Source organism: Acipenser ruthenus, chromosome 1 (genome assembly GCF_902713425.1).
Source record: "Acipenser ruthenus chromosome 1, fAciRut3.2 maternal haplotype, whole genome shotgun sequence".
Taxonomy (NCBI): domain Eukaryota; kingdom Metazoa; phylum Chordata; class Actinopteri; order Acipenseriformes; family Acipenseridae; genus Acipenser; species Acipenser ruthenus.
In genome coordinates, this window is record NC_081189.1 from 106,443,100 (window position 1) to 106,460,768 (window position 17,669).

Sequence of the window (17,669 nt, forward strand, 5' to 3'; positions counted from 1 at the left end):
CCAAAACGCGTGGTATCCCGCTTGCAGTTTGTTCAAAATACTGCCACTAGAATTCTTACTAAAACCAGGAAAAGTGAACATATCACCCCTGTTTTGGCCTCTTTACACTGTCTCCCTGTGCAGTATAGAATTGATTTTAAGATTTTGCTGTTAACTTACAAAGCCCTGAACGGATTAGCACCTAGTTATTTGCAGGAGTTACTGACCCTGTATCTTCCAAACTGCACTCTGAGATCACAGGATGTGGGGCTGCTGGTTATTCCTAGGGTCAACAAAAGCAACACGGGAGGTAGGGCTTTTTCTTGTAGAGCTTCTAAATTATGGAATGCTCTGCCTTCGTTTGTCAGGGAAGCTGGGACCGTGACAGTTTAAATCAAGACTAAAATGCACTTTTATAAAAATGGCTTTCTATCTTAGTGGGTTTTAATGTAACTTTAAAATTGCTGCTTTTGTATTATGAGTATACTGTTATTTAAATGGTCTGACTGTGGCAGTTGTATGTGTGACATGCTATACAAATGTATTGTGGTTTGTTCTTTTTTCCTGCTATGTACTGTACAGTGCTTTGCGATATCTTTGCATAAAAAGCACTATATAAATGCAATAAATATATACAATATAAATATATTTATGCCCTCAGGGGCAGGCATGACTGCGTCACAGGCTCCAATAAGCAGTCTTTGTTATATCTATTCTGGTTACAGGGTATTTAAGGATAAATACCCATGATGGTTACATTTCGTACTTGACAGAGAACAATATAGTTACTGAGATTAAAGACTGAAATGGATTATCCTATACAAAGGGGTTTACATTATACAGTATATTCATTTTATATTAGCTTTATAATAGAATACAGAATAATATTGTTTACTCTCAGCACTGACTGACAATGTTCTCTTTTTCAGAAAGTTTGTGTGCTGCATCAGAGAACTGATGTACCTTGTTATTTTGAACAAAAGTACAATATTAAAAAAAAAACTGTTCTCACTGTATTCAATTTAATTTGAAAATAACACTTCCATTTCAAATAAACATTTGGTGTTTTTTTGTTTTTTTTTACCTGGGTAATTCCATGACAAACCATGACTCCCTGAACACAGCACCGCATCAGATTGTGTTATAGTTAGTCGAGTATAATATAATTATAGCAATTTGAATGCCAGTGGGCCTGGTCAACACCTATAAAAATAAATATCTCCGCAGAATATATTTTTTTTTTTACAACCCGAGACAGTGCAGTGTTGAAATTAGTTAGGTGTCCTGATTTGTCAGGGAATGACCTGCCTAGTTAAATAAAGAATTAGAATAATCATGGATGGAAATGAAGCTTCCTGGTGAGACTTTGCAGGTTGTACTGTAAACCTAACAAGTCCCACTTTAGCTTAATTGAACAAAGCTAGAGGAAAGGAAACCAGAGTGCCTTGTTTACTAATCCCACGTTACTTAAATCTATAAACATGCTCAGACAGGTGAAACCCGACAGGGGAAACTCGTTTTCTCAGACTTTATAAAACATGTATGAACAAGAAAACCTGATTCGGCTTTAACAGTTGGAGGTTTCGATTAATTGGTTTATACTCTATATTTCAGGTGAGGTTAATGTGATAGAACAGCTAAACTACATTTATAGTTAATTAATAGAGTTTGAAGGCTTAATTTTGAAGCAAATGCAAAGTTTGCACACTTAAAAACATCTCAGTACTATAACACTAGCAGCAAAACCATTTAGTGGGGTTAAAAATAGTTAAGTAATCTTGTAAGGCTTCTGTAGCCTAACATTCTGCTTAATTCGTTTGGGAGTCAAAAAAACCATGAAGAATGTGGTTTATTGGAACACATTATTTCTTATGTTAATTATGTTGGGTGCTTTACATTCTCAGCTTATCCAAGCTGTTCAAAAATGTTTGCATACTTAACGTATACCAAGAAGGGCTTTCCAAACACACTATTTACAGTTACTCTGTTCACAGGGAATGATTTCAAAAGGTCATTGGAGTGTTTACTAATGTTCTGAATGAAAGGTTTACAGGGCAGCTAAGACAAAGAACAGCTACGTTCCACCCCCCCACCCACCTTTTAAAAATAACTGCCTTCAATGTTGTTGGAGGAACTTGCCTTCAGTTTACATTCCCAACACTACTTTGAGTAACCTCATGCAATGAACAGTGTCTTGCTTGCTTGTTTTTGGGGGTCTCAAACCAAGCAATGACATTTACCAAGGCAAGTCACTAGTTTGACCTCTGTTTTCATAAAAATAGCTGGTGTTTTAAGAAAGAATGCAAATGCATCTTGTTTTACATGCACGGGGTATGTCAATGTGAAAGATTTGACCAGATTTTGAAAGTCTGTTTAAAAAACCACACATGTGCCCAAACTTTGAGAGATACAGTAGCCATATCAAAAGCTTGTGGATACCTATGCAGGTAATGGTGAAAAATAAGATTTGTGATTGTTGCTCAGTTTAAAAACAGAGCTACTAGGGTATGTAACAATTGACAGACTTCAGAAATCCCTCGAAAACAAACATTTAGCACTTTATTTAATGAATGTGTATATACAAACATAAAGGAACAACCTAAAATTGCTATATTTGGCTTATCCAGCATGTTGAATATATGTTTGGAAAGTAACCTCTGTCTTAAATCACATCCTATAACAAAACTGACCCATCAAAAAACCTTTCTGCAGTTGTTTTGTATGGCAGCCAGATGTCACAACAGCTGCTTCTCAAACACTGTCATTGCGGCTTGGCCTGACAACTGTTCCATGAGCAAAATATGGATGGGACATCTTTACACTTAATTAAATCAGGATCAATGTGTCTATTAAGCAAGTCTAACAAAGTAAAAAGTAAAATAAATTAAAAAAAGGTTACTTACCACCATCAGAGGCAGCAGCAGACTGTAAAAGAACACAAAGAGACATGAGTGAGCAGAAAGCTTCATGACAACACACAGAAAGATAAAGACTTTTTTGGCCAAACTGTCCCTTAAAACATATTCAGGGACACGGATTACTGCTGGCAGCAGTTTACTAAACAATCAGTTGTCACTGATGCAATAGGATGGCCAGGCCCAGATAATGTGATTCTAGAAGCCAAGGCAATTTTTTTCACACAGCTGTTAGCACCTCGCTGCAAAACTCCTACCAACATTGTTAATGTCCTGAGACCTGAAATAACAGGCCATTAGGGAAACAAACAATCATGATGGAAACACTGTAGAGCTGTCAATGACAAGAGACACATTTTATTTCATGCTTCAATGGGTTTCCAAAATTGTTTGAATATCATTATCTTTTGTGTCAGACAGTTTACCTAAATTGTATGGTTTTCAAATGTGTTTGTTTGCTGTATGTATAGTTGTTAAAAGGTTTGCCTCTTTTCAACAGACCCTTTCTTAACTAGTTCCAAAGTTTAGATGATTTGCATTATACAGTACTACAGGTCCAGAACACTGTTTAAATGAAAACTCAAAATGACAGATGGTCATCATATAATGTTAAACGGATGCTGTTTCAACCGAAGACACTACTGTACACTATACAAATTAATAAAATAGGCAACAACAAACAAATGGAAGCCCTTTATTCACAGTTCTAAAGTTGTATTTGATGGAAAATACTTGGGTGTATATGCTGTCCAAAGATAAATCGTCTTGCCATTACCCTTCATAAGACAAATCTGTTTGCATGTTTTAGTCTGCCAATTCGTTCACGGTGCTTTATCCTCATTATAGGCAACATTTTTAAGAGCGCAAGACCCCATTTTAAAATCTAGAATCCATGAAACAATTCCTCGTTTTCATCTACACGGGATAAAAACTACAGCACGTGTCTCAATATTTTCAAAACAGCCTGAGCGCTTGACACAATGTGATCCAATGCTGGAAGCGGGGGTATGACCTCATGCTTCAGCAAGCATGTAGCTGTGGCTGTAGGAAGAAAAACAATCCAGGGATTGTAAAAGGACAAATTCCATCGGTTTCCACTATCATTTGTGACACTTGTAAAAACACAAAATTAAAAAAGACAGTATTGCTTCCAGGTCGCCAAACACCAAGGTCAAAATCAGTATTCCCATATCCCCACTGGCACCCGATTGCTGAACTGAATTTGTATTGGGTCAATGGGTAATTCAATAAATTGTCAGTCATAAAAAAAAACATTGAAAATAAACCACAAGTTTAGTCCGCTTGGTGGGTCTAAAGCAAATGGCCCAACACCCAGACACCTGGAAGACCACAATATAAAATCCTCACAACTTAGGACAATAAATGACCATCACCTTTTGCTCCTGACCTGTTCATATAAAGTATTTGCTTGGGTTAAACTTCATAAACAAAATAATGGTCCTAATTTAGGATAGCATACTATCAAAAATATTTACTAGCCAAAGGTTCAGAAAAACCCCAATAGCTTGATTGAATAAGAAACAATTGTACCAAATGAATTGTCCACGATATGTTTAAACTTGGTCTGAAAACTTGCCACTAAGGAAATTATTTTTGTTATGAAGTGTTCATTCTATATGATACTGTCCACAAGCACCAAGCTTTATTTCACAAGCTACTGGAGTGGTTTTTAATTAAACCAATTATAACAATGCATTATTTGTTATTATCTGTGAATCAGTAGCCTACGATGTGAAAAATGCATTGACCTCTACTTCACAACTAGGCCAGAACTGAATAAACTACAGGTTTTATCTGTAGGCCTGGTTAAATAATACTATTTAATTTACTGGTCTTGAAACAATTATAACTGGTATGATCAGAATCTCTTGTTGCTACTAGGTGCGTTGATGTGTTGAGTAATTTAGTATATTGAAATTAATTAGAACTTAACTACACCTTTGATCAAATGGAAATCAGTGCTAATATGTATAACGAAGGAGAGCCATACCCGGACCTCATCTGCCAAAACGGGGTGGGCATGTGACTCTGTGAATAAAACCTAAACAGAACTGTCTGGCCAAGAAATCCACAGGTTTATTTGAATAAGGTAGATATTTGTGTTTGACTGGCTGAGGCTTACTGTAGTAATTATTTTAATTGACAGGTGGCTTTGGATATATTTTTTAGACCCTAGATTGAGAATGGCTGCTCTTCACCTCAAACCTGTAAACCTTGAGATGAAGGTACAGTAGCTGTGATTGTTTTATGGCAAGTTAAATTAACATTAATTGTACATTACAAGATAATGAACACGTTCCGAATTTCCTGGATAATTGTTACTAAAATATTTTGACCTACCACTATTCTTTGAAACCCAGACCCTGAGATACATATATCAGTGAAAATCCCTGGCCTATTGGGGCTGACCTTCAAGAGGTTCTGCTTTTGCATTATAAGATTGTTAGTTTGCACATAATCAAGTCATATAAATTGTACTTAAAAAAGAAAATGGCAGGACATTTGTCATAAATGTTCACTACCAAATTCTAAAGTCACTTTTTTGTATATGAATGAACATGCACTAAATATTAACCTTTCATCGCTGGCTGCAATTCATTTCCCTGGCCTCCCATAAACCTCTCATTTGGCTATTAACATCATGGCTTCTGAAGAACACACACACACGCACTCTGACAAAACTGACTACTGGTATTGTTCAAATTAGAGGATATTTCTCTCCCATATTTTTACAACATGCAGGTGTTTACCTGAGAATATTTTGCATAGGGTGAGGAATATTGCATTTTGTATTTTTATGTGGTGTATAACACTGTAAGCTTTTTCCTGGCAGCTCAAGTCCACAAAGCAAGAAAAAAGTAAATTTGGCAGATGACAATCACTTTTGCAAAACCTCACTAACTGGTATTGTGAATGTTTAACAGACTAACTTATCAGTGTTTATTTTAGCTTACTGCATTCAGGTTACTTACACTTAAGTACAGGGATCAAATATGGGGTATTAGCATTTATTACTGTACTGAAATTGATTCAGAAGTTGCTAACTGAATAGTGTTTATTTTACAGTACAATAAAATTTAAATGCAAATTTGGTTTTGCTGATGTCCACATAATTTGAATATTGTTGTCTCTCCTTAGTAACCAGTGACTGCTTTTCAAATTACCTGCAGGTTTTTAATTCCACTACACTACATTCCTTCAGAAATATCTGTGAGGAGCTACAATACATTTTCCTCAACAGCTAAAAAACTCAAATAAACGGTTTACCATAATTGCCTTTTATATAGGAGTGAAAAATGTAAAGAATGCCAAGTAAAGGTACAGTACAAACAAACCATTCTGTGAAAGGTGAAATTACTTTTAAAGTAGTGTATCATGAAGACAGTGTCAGGGATTTGTTTTCACTTCAGTGTTAGATAACAAGGTCTAATGTGGAGTCTATAAACTGAAAGCAAGGCATTCTACTGTTAAACTCTTAATTTGTAATACAGTATAGCTCTGTATTCGGCATGTAAAATGGCTAAATGAAATACTATAAACAAAGATTTTAAGTTTTTGTGCTAAAGTCTACTAAATGGCCTTGCAGATGACTATTTAGAAACTCAGATCCTAACTAAAAGAATATGACATCTAACATTCTCAGGTAAAACATATTTTCTAGTCTAGAATAGATTTAAGAATTTGACCTCTAATCAAGCCAGTCAATTTCTTCCTTTTCTCATAAGCAGAAAAATTCAACAAATACAAAAAGCAGATGATTTATTAAATTACTGGTAATATAATCAACCGGATTATGAGCCATATCACTTGACTAGAATGGTTAGGTCACAGGTAATCAAAGCCAATAATTATTGACACTAGTCAAAAGTTTAATCTTTACATTATGTACTGTATGATATCCATCTGAGAACACTATATTGAGTCAGTTATTCTCAAACAGAAGTCCCAAACCAAAACAATCTGGTTGTAATCAAAGCACCCTTAATATTGCATGAAAGTCATTCTGTTTTAAACACTCACTTATTGCAAAAGTAAATCACATATTGAAACCACTCCACTGCTTCTTTGTAGAGATCTGCCTGCAGTATCCAGTTAAAAAACATAATAAAATGTCTCATACCCCATAAAGTTGCCTTATGTGCCATTGACTCAGGCGGAGCTACAGTATCACACACTAGACTATAATTAAAAGTATGTGTTTACTTTGATTAAAAACATACTTCCAGGAGTGCTCTCTTTCAAACATTTAGAAACTGAAATGTCTACTGAAAGCACAGTACCTGGGACACCGTTGATTACATTTATTATTAATTATTATTTCTTTATTTAGCAGACACCTTTATCCAAGGCGACTTACAGAGACTATGGTGTGTGAACTATGCATCAGCTGCAGAGTCACTTACAACTACGTCTCACCTGAAAGACGGAGCACGAGGTTAAGTGACTTGCTGTGGGTCACACAATGAGTCAGTGGCTGAGGTGGGATTTGAACCGGGGACCTCCTGGTTACAGCCCTTTTCTTTAACCACTGGACCACACAGCCTCCTCCTCATTTAAGTGATTAAGCTTCACAAATGTGCTCTAAACTCTACAATGAAACCATTATTTTATTATTAACAATGTCTAGACCAGAAGTTTAACTTAGACTGAACCAAAAAAAAAGTTTTTATTTTTTTTTACTTTAGCATGATCACAACACATGTTGAACATTAACATTACAGATCATATAAAACTTGCTTTCACCAAAATTCTGGCGAAGACATTTGTTCCAACATGACTGAAAGAAAGGAGTTGAGATCTAGCACTCTTTCTAAATAAACAAGTCTGTATGAAAAGAAACTGAAGATTTAAGACACATTTTTTACAGTAAACATTCTCAGTTTTCAGGACAAACATTACAGCAAGAAAAGCTGAATTTGTATTTGGTTGTGGTGAGTAAAAAAAAAACTCAATTAAAATAGAAGTGAAACATGATAAAAAAAAAGCAACAATTACAGAAGCATTCCAACAAAGACCAACATACAATTAGTTATTCTCAAATTCAATTAAATATACAAAATAAAGACTTTCTAAATAGTTCAGTAGGTCACTATCAGTCCCCATGAATGTGAGATGAATACAAAAGTACTGCTAACCAAATAATTCCATCTTTTCAAGTATGACCAAAAAATAAATCAAAATAATGAATTACATTACCTACCGTGTTACGGTACCATGTAGTTATTTTCTTAAATGAAAGCCTCTTTTTGAAGCTCATGTTTCCTCACTCAGAAAACACATTTCTATCTGGATTCATCATACATGACAAACCCATACTTTATACGTGTGAGCCATGCCTGTACAAGTCAGCACCAAACTTGACTAGGAAGTTCCATGCTACTCCCCTGCAGTTTCTATAGCAACAAGCCACTACAGGAAACTGGAATGGATTTACTGTAAATTGCGTAAAAACAACAGTACCTACCCCAATATCAATAATATTTGTTTGTTTAAATACTGGCTGAATTTTTAAAAATTCAAAAACAAACACATTAAAATCTGACCACCTTTTGCCTAAACTACTATATTACTTTATGTTGCAGTACTGCCAGTGGTAACAGAAGTCATATAGCCTGCATCTCTCCTTCCACTCACTGTACTGTACTGTACTGCACCAACATGTTATGGCATTTCCGCTGCTTATTAACACTATGTGATCAATTTTTTTTCCTCCGGTACTCATGTATTACCACAGTGAACAATAATAGTTCTGTAGCTGTATACTAAGGAGCCAAGCAAAGAATGCTACCAAAAAACCCCATTGGTGATGAATCGAATCAGAACCATGAGCATGTATCTCCTGTCCTTGCTTCTCTCCACTGGCTGCTAGTCAAATATAGGATTGATTTTAAGGTTTTATTACTAGCTTATAAACCCTTACATTCTCACGGCCCTGCCTATCTTAGGGATCTCCTTCAGTACCACATACCTAAACGAAATCTGAGATCTGGTAACAATGTTCTTTTGTCTGTGATGTGTGATCGGGCTTTCTGCTCTTTAGCCCCACGCCTATGGAACGCCCTGCCGGGCTATTTGAAAAAGTGTGACTCAGCTGATGTTTTAAATCTAATCTTAAAACTTACTTCTTTCGATTGGCTTTCTGAAAAATGATTTGTTGTTCTTACTGTTTGCCTATTGAAATGTCTGTTTTTATGCTGCTTTGTGAAATGTTCTGTGATTTTTAAATGAAAAGCGCTATAAATCAAATGTATTATTATTATTAGAATCTACTATTATTCATTTTATATTGGAGTATACTCTATTACAAATTGACATACACAGTTATCAAAAAATAGGTATAGGAATTTAAAACAAGTTAACTTCAAATAAATTCTACATACACTACTAACTTGGGTAGGGTGTTTCACAGACGGTCATGGACCAGTCAAAAGCTCCAGTGTTACTTACTGCAATTTTCTGCCCAAGCCCTGTCATTTTCTCAAAACATTTAGCACCTATCCGCCTCATTGCTACTATTTTTGGCAACAGCTGCTGCAGGGCTGCTTCAAACTTCATAATATATTTTTATACTCAGTTCACCTCTGGGTGGTCCTGGAATTCAAAGAAGACCAATTACTTTCCTAAAAAAATGTTCAGGTTTTAGATGGCAGCATATTGTTTTCAACTGCTGCTGCCATTTTATTACCATGACCGAGCTTTCCCTGTCTCATTAACATTCTCACTGTCTTACACTTTCACCATAATCTCATTGTTTAAGGAGCACCTTCTGTTTAAATGGCACCATCCATCCAACTTGCACTCTTTAATGATATTTCACATCCCTAACTGATACAACTCCACAGGTGCTATGCCCACAATCAATTCATATTCATTAGCAAATACAAGCTATTAGAAGGTGAAGGTGTAGAGACAAAGGCAGAGATTTCATCAGAGCTGCATTGTACAATATTTAGATATTCCTTACTTTTCCAAAAATAGTTTTGTTTTTTTTTCTGATGCCTTCCTATTGAAATCAGGATTATTAGTCCTTTTGATATTGTTGATTATCTCCGATTTTGTATACTGTACATGTGCCTGGTTTATCTACAGCTAGAACTTGCTCTTGGACTTGTTTTCATCAGTATGTTTTAAAACCTGAGTAGTGTTTTGTAACAGCTTTTTATTAAAGTGACTGTACAGTAATTAAAGGGAACAGAACTGTTAAATGGTACTCCAGTCTTTGATCCTAGCTTACAATCTACATTCAAGCTACTAGAAAACACTGCTTCTTAAAAACCTCATCCAAATGTATTCAGGAGCATGTTGTCATTATTGAGAGACAATCTTTTGAAATGTACATTTGCGATAATGGCAAACTGGTGATTACCATGCCTTTTTGCAGTGAAGAAATTGACTATTTGTGGGATCAAAATGGGAGCATTGAGATGCATGATAATCCACATTATATTTCATTAAACTATTACAATATGCCTGAAGATCTGAAGATGGACTGAGATCCAGGGATTGAGGTTGCTCAGCAGTGTGAGGTATACAGAAAGAATAATTACATTATAGCCTGTCACACTGACCTGGTTTTGTCACTTTCATTGATGGTTTAAGTGAAATAAATGCATATATCTGGGAAAAAAGATAACTTTTCCAGAATTATAATCTTAAACACATATGTGTTTATACAAATGTGGTTACAACTTTTGAAAAATTGAACAATTTACAAAAATCAATAACTGTTTCACTTTTTTAACTGAAGACATGCATTTCCATCCCACAATCTTTGTCTTAGAGCATGTGATTTTTTATAAATATAAAAGGTATTTTACACACAAATCATTTGGCCACAAGCCTCCACACAATAGGCTGTAAATCCCCAGATCTACAACACATGTGATAATGATTTACTGTAAATACAGTTTAAAGGTGCTGTAACCAGGTTAGTTTCTCTGTTTCAGATCCTTTTTTCAAAAAGAATGCAAAAATCTGGTTAAGCAAAAACAAAAGTAAAAGACTGATTTAAACTGTTTAATATCATGTAATTAACTATTTGCAGCCACTGTATCATACCATTGTATCTACTTCAGGTGAATTCAGTTTTATAGTTTCTCATGTTTTCACTTTGGGCTTCAATGTGGTGGTGAGAGAGCCCTTGGGTTACATTTGCTACAGTTTGTGTTCAAACCTGTGTGTAAACTGGGAAGCAAGTTCATCAGTCCTGTGGTACTCTATGGCAGTGTCTTTCTAGTGAGAATTGGTAAGTGCTTCTACCTGAATTATGTTGCTAAATCCGGTATGGAAGTCATTCTGTAAACAAGGCTACCAAGCTTCGGGAGGAGACTGGAGTTACCCAAAGTTTTTACATAATTCTGAAACCTTACTGGAAGTTATTTCAAGTGAAATAGGAAGAATAAAAATAAAACAGAAATGTCTAATAAATCCCCTTATGTTGTAACCTATATGTGATACTGGTTCTTAAACATTTCAAAATGTGAACCCTTATGCATGGGTCAGCCACACGAAACATAGTGAACATGATAACTTTTACATTATACTTTTAACCACCTATACACTTTTTCCATTTCTAGTTGCAAGATTGAGAATGTTCTGTATGAACTGTGTGTGCACTGGTTTGTTCGGATACAAGCATAACTTTAGTTCTGTATCTAGCAGATGAGAATTCCTCTTTTGGCACACCACAGACTTCTGTAAATTTTATTTCAATTTGAGCAAACTGTGGTTATGAGTCTTGCTGGTTAGACAGAGCAAACAAAGTGCATACCAGACAGCCAAACCTTTTTCCCCAGACTGATTCACCACTTTTGGAGACAGGCCATTTTAAGACAACAGTCCTCTCAGTGCTATTTGATGTTGATTTCCTAGTTCAACAAATCCCTAGTTCCTAGTTCAACCAAATAGGGTAGGCTGGGTTAGCCAATGGCATTTGAGAGAAGTAGATACCATGTGATGTTCTCTTTTTTATACACCTGTTTTCACTGGGGTCTGCTTTAATTCTCTGGATAACATTTATGTCTCTTACTGTAGTGTGCCTTTTTTTTTCTTCTGAAATATGACCACTGTATTTTGTTACTTTAGAAAATAAGAAATAGTGATATTATGTCCCATCTGTATATACGGTTCCTGTTGTATTATTTACCAATGATCAGATGTCTGTGGCTTTGGGAACAGTAGCTGACCAGATAGTACAAAGGGCAGTGGGAGGACATTTTACTGCTGCTTTAAATGCAGCAATACTATGACAGAGGTTGAATGATTCTTGGTGTTAGATCTCCCTCCCGACCTGTGAGGGCGTTGTGTAAAGGGAACAGAGTACCCTGGACTGGATAGCCCAACAGTTCATTCCCAGTGTCAGGCGGAAGTTGGCCATCTAGAAAGGGGCGGAACTACGATACATACACTAATTCATCGACCCGGATGGGAAATGACGTGGCATCCGCGGATTGGAGGAGTGGCTGCACTCGTTGACCAAGGGGTCATGGTTGACGGTATTTAAGGGGACACAGTGTGTGATCTGCTCCTTTGTGAATGGTTAACCCTTTGCGGCCCATTTATTCACCGTGACTCAGGCGCGTCAGCTCCAATTTATTTTCACATGCACAGTTTATTTTAGACGCGCTGTTTAAAAGTATTTTTTTTCAGTAAAGCAGGTTTAAAAGGCACTGCATATCAACAGGACACTCAGTACTGCATCTCCAGCCCCGCCCCACCCCTTGTTCGCTGTATTTTTCACATACCTCTTCATAGTCGTGCATACTGATAAATCTCCTGATCACTCGGTTTATCACCAAACTCCTCAATAATGCGATCCAAGTCATTATTTTATTACTATAACATCTCAAAAAAGCTCTGCAAATGTCCGTGATATTCTTTGAGCACTGGATGCACAAGCAGCTATCTTGTTTGTTTATGGTCGTGTTTTCTCTGTGGTGCCGGGGTTATGTGTATTGCTCACCACCGCCCCCTTTTTTTTCCGCTCCTATCGGTCTCACTCGGCCATTGAATGTTTTTCTCGGTTTTTTCCGGAGAAAAATCAACTACAGACCTGTGTTTTACGTCTTTTTGACCGCAAAGGGAAAATTGTAATGTCGGACCTGGTCCGACATAGGACCGCAAAGGGTTAAATTGCATGACCAAAAGGAGAACCTGTATTGTGAACCATGAGTGTTTTGTTGTCGTTATTTAAAACACTGTTGTACTGTTATTTAGACGGCAAACACGATCCGGCGCTGTCGCAAAAGGCCAGCAGTAAACCCGGATCAACATCACTGCACTTTGTTTCACAAAGAAGTGTATTCACTACGAGCAATAGAGCACACACTGTGGACTGGTGTTTGTGTTTGTGTATGTGTTACGTGTGGGTGAACTAAAACAGGACTGTTATTTCGGGGCCAACCCACGGATTATAAATAAAGAAATACACGCCGCTGTATTGCTTATCATTGTTTATTGTTTACTGCTGTTTGCCATTAGGCCATTGGATTTAAAAATAAACCATCATTGCAACTGGATTATTGTTGTTTGTCTGATTATTGATCACCTGCACCTGCAAACTGTCAACCACTTTGCCACGAATACATATACAATAGTAACAAGAATACGGTTTTGATTATTACATCTGCAAGGTAAACTAGAAACTGCTTGTTTTTAGGTTATTTTTAACAATAAAAAACAAATTTCCGTACTTGCACGGTATTGAGTGAGTGAAGCATGTGTAACGTCCTGCAATAACAAAGTACCACTGTGGCAGGATGACAGAGGTTTGAGGCTCAGAGACAGTGGAAGGGGCAAAATAATGATCTTTATTAAACAAAAAAATAATCAAATAAACACTTAAGGCTCCAGCCACATTCTCACATGCATTTTTACAGGGAGGAATTTAACCCCCTCCCTGCCAATCCAACACAAACCAAGAATCACAAAAACATAATGAAAACAGTAAAAATAACAACAATAACAAAACACAAATTTATAGGGGCGAGCTAGCACCCCATCACAACCACCAATTGACCAAAATTACTGTGCTGATGTATTTGAATATTTGATCATTCATTCATTCATTTTTAAAACCATGTCTCAACAATCTTGACAACAGAACATTAAATTATCTTCCAACTTTCCATGACTTTTTGGATGTAAAAGTAGGCACGAGAGGGAGAAGAAAGAGAAAAAGGATAGCCACCCCCTTGACAACGTAGACATTTTCCATTACCGTCCATAAGTTGCTGTACTCTCCTATCATTGATGCCTTTGTAGCACTGACTTCTGACATGGAGTTGAAATAGTTTTGTTCATTTCTATGACCAAGATCATACATGTACCAGTTTAATGCCCTAAGTGGGATTACAGGCTAGCAGAAATCAAGTGTCTACAACTCAATCTGATGGAGCAAGAGACAGAAGGAGAGTCCCATTCAAATGAAGAAGGGGTGATAAGAACAAAGTAAATTCAGTTTTATTTTTTATCAATTCCATTGAGTTAGATATATGTTTATGCTACTAGGAACTGGACAAACTTAGATGGGCCTCCTCTCATTCATAAATTTTCTCATGTTCTGATGTACATAACCATTAATGTCCAATATGTTTCCAGTTTATCGAAATTCATTAACCAGGTCTTCCTGTTAAAAATGAATGTGAAAGTGTATCACAAACTACCACCCTGTGTTAATTGTTATTTAAAGTTATTTCTTGTTTAGATATTGTGGCTCGGGAAACTTAATTATAGAATTTTTATTTTAAATTATGGAAAAACACTGGCTACATTTACAACAAAAACACAGGTAGCACGCTATGATAGCAACTGGTGTTTCTAAGGTTTGGCACTAGTTATAACAAGCAAGAGTCTACAGGCATGTACTAAAAGTACAAAAAAAACCTCATTTTATGCTTCCCAAATTTCTAAACTGTCAGATTGTTTTTTTATTTTTTTATATAGTTTTTAGAGTAGTACTACTACAGTTGGCATTAACCTTTTTAAATAAAACAAAAGTAGGCTATGTAGGCCTACTGTACTGTATGTAGTGCTGGGAGAAACATTACAAGAAAATAGCTTAAAATCATATCAAAACTAAATTGACCAGATCCTGCTGTGTGGAACATATGCCCCTGAATGATCGCCCAACCCCAGATTTACATCAAATGAAATTAGATTTTTTTGAATTAGGCATAATCCAATTCACTGTGTACATGAATACATACAGCTTCCGTTTAGTGCCTGCATTGGATAACACTGGCAGAGTGCTGTGTTATGCACATTTGAATAATTTGAATACTGCATGAGCTGAGAAAAAAAAAGAGAACTACTGTCTTTTAAAAAGCAATCTATATTTACAATAAACATGAAGGAATGAAAAAGTCTCTTTAACAAGACAGGATTTCTGATCAGGTGTCAGTGTCCGAAGCTTTGGTACAGCTCACAGGACTTGCACAGTAGATCTGCTTTGTCTTGCCTAGGAACACACAAATGTGACCCTATTTTTCTAAAACAGAATTAAAACATAACTCCTTATACTAACTCGACATACAATTATTTTACTGACATTTACATCACAATTGCGCCACCTTTTGCAGTGTAGCTATAATATATATATATATATATATATATATATATATATATATATATATATATATATATATATAATTATAGATATACATATATACATATATATATACATACAGTATATATATATATATATATACTGTGTGAATGTATATATATATATATATATATATATATATATATATATATATATATATATATATATATATATAGGCATATGAAAGAAAAGGTTTTTAAAAAAAATCTTTTATTTTCAGGACGTTTCGGACAAAAGCCCTTCTTCAGCTGTTTAAAAAGAAAAGTAAACACAGTGGAGTAAACTTGTTGTTATTCAAGAATTGTAATTATACAAAAATTCCATGGATGATGTCATGATTATTAGAATAGAATGATCATTCCCAGAGGATCCAAAGTTCCCAGTTTGAAGATAAACTCTTGTTCCTTTTTTTTCTGAACAACATTTGTTCCATAGCACTGATTGATCACACAGACTGTGATGTCTATAGGCAGTGTGATCATCACTGTTGAAGTGATGGGCTACTTGAAATGCAGTGGTGTTAATGTGAATGCTTCTAAGTGTTGTCTGCTAAACGCCTTTTAGTTTCCCCAATATACAATTTGTTGCAGTTCTTGAAGATAATGCAGTAGACTGTTCCTTTAGAGGTACATGTAAAATGTTCATGAATGTTGAATGAAGATGTAATGCCTCTAATCTCAGTTTCAGAATGAATGTATTTACAGGTATTACATCATGGTCTATACATGGAGATGTGTCTTTCAAAGGTTCCCCAGAAGGACGAATAGCACTGTGTACAACATATTCTCTTATATTCTTGCCTCTTCTATATGACATCAAGGGGGATCTTGAAAACAGGCACTGTAGATGGGTCTTGTTGTAAAATTGTAAAGTTTCTTTGCACATTTGCCTGTATCTTTCTGTTGGTCGGGAGGTAAATGAGGATCAGATTATCTGTGTGTTGTATATTGTTATTATATAAAGCATTTTTTCTATTTATATTTGAAATGCAGGATTTAGCTTTGGTGATGATATTGTCTGGAAAGCCACAATTTCCAAAACACACACACTTTTCTTCGTTTTTGGCGAAGAAATCAATGGAAAAAATATTTTGTCTTGCATTCACAGGACGCACAGAATGGGCAGGGGATGCAGACATGCAGCAAAATGACTGTAAAATACTTGCTTGTTTAAAAAAAAAAAACTGTTCTGCAATATAACAGCATTGATTAAAGTACACTCCAGTCCTGTAGGTGGCAGCAATAAGCCTCATAATTGGCTTACGCAGTAATATTAAGGATATTTACTTTTAGGCCCTGTCCACACTACATAACCGATCTTGAGAACCGTACTCAAAAACGTTATAATTAATCAAGCTCAAAGTGTCCACACTGAAGTACCGTTTAATGTTTAGTCGTAATGCGCACACACATTCTTATTATTAAAATAGTTCTGTTAGTTGCTTGCAGCGCAATGAACAGTGGAAATTAATACGATAGTATACCACCATGCACTGTATTTTATTTTAAAATAATGTTTTATGCCCCATATTGCTGAAAAATACAACACGTATTTTGGGCTTGAAGTTTTCGGGTTTTATTTTTAATAAGGCGACGTCCACTTAAACAAATTTAGCTGCTTCGGTTTCATAATTAAACTGTTAACAGCTTAATTAAGATTGTTTTGTAATTAACAGAAAAAGCTGTTAATTACAAAACAATCTTGTTTTACCTTCATATTTTGCCTCAGCCTCATTTTGGTCCCTTTAATTTTACTTCAAACTGAGCTGACAAATTGTTCATCCCCATTAGGGTTCCCATCTTTTCCACAGACCCAGATATATTTCTCAGTCAGGCTAGGTCTATCAAAACTGCAGTATACTGTAACTGTTTAACACAATACCACCAGATCATGGTACAAATCAATAATCATTCAGTATACACAGTATTGTGCTCTTGATAGTTCTAGAAATCGAACCAATTGTACCAGCTTTGACCCCTGTACACTTTCTCAACGCCGGTCGGAGTCACTGCTGTCTCCGTTCACAGCTCCAGACCCTTGGACACTTTAGTGCCCGCCGGAGTCCATTTGGTGCGACCCGATCCTGCTACAGCGCTCCGCAGACGCTCCATTCCTTTTCTGGCATCCACTCAAGCAGTAATGGAATGCCG

General features: G+C 35.9%; 1 protein-coding gene across 6 annotated transcripts in view; it reads right to left on the reverse strand.

The window, feature by feature from the left end:
• LOC117421375 (regulator of G-protein signaling 12-like) overlaps positions 1 to 17,669 on the reverse strand; it is a 91,257-nt gene that overhangs the window by 40,413 nt on the left and 33,175 nt on the right. For 5 of the 6 annotated variants that reach the window (XM_034035691.3, XM_034035690.3, XM_034035694.3 and 2 more), the window contains one exon: positions 2,883 to 2,904. In XM_034035691.3, the coding sequence (XP_033891582.2) occupies positions 2,883 to 2,904 (22 nt within the window). Of the gene's footprint in view, positions 1 to 2,882; positions 2,905 to 8,115; positions 8,257 to 17,669 lie in introns of those variants that run through there. The other variant, XM_034035692.3, reaches the window with a different exon arrangement.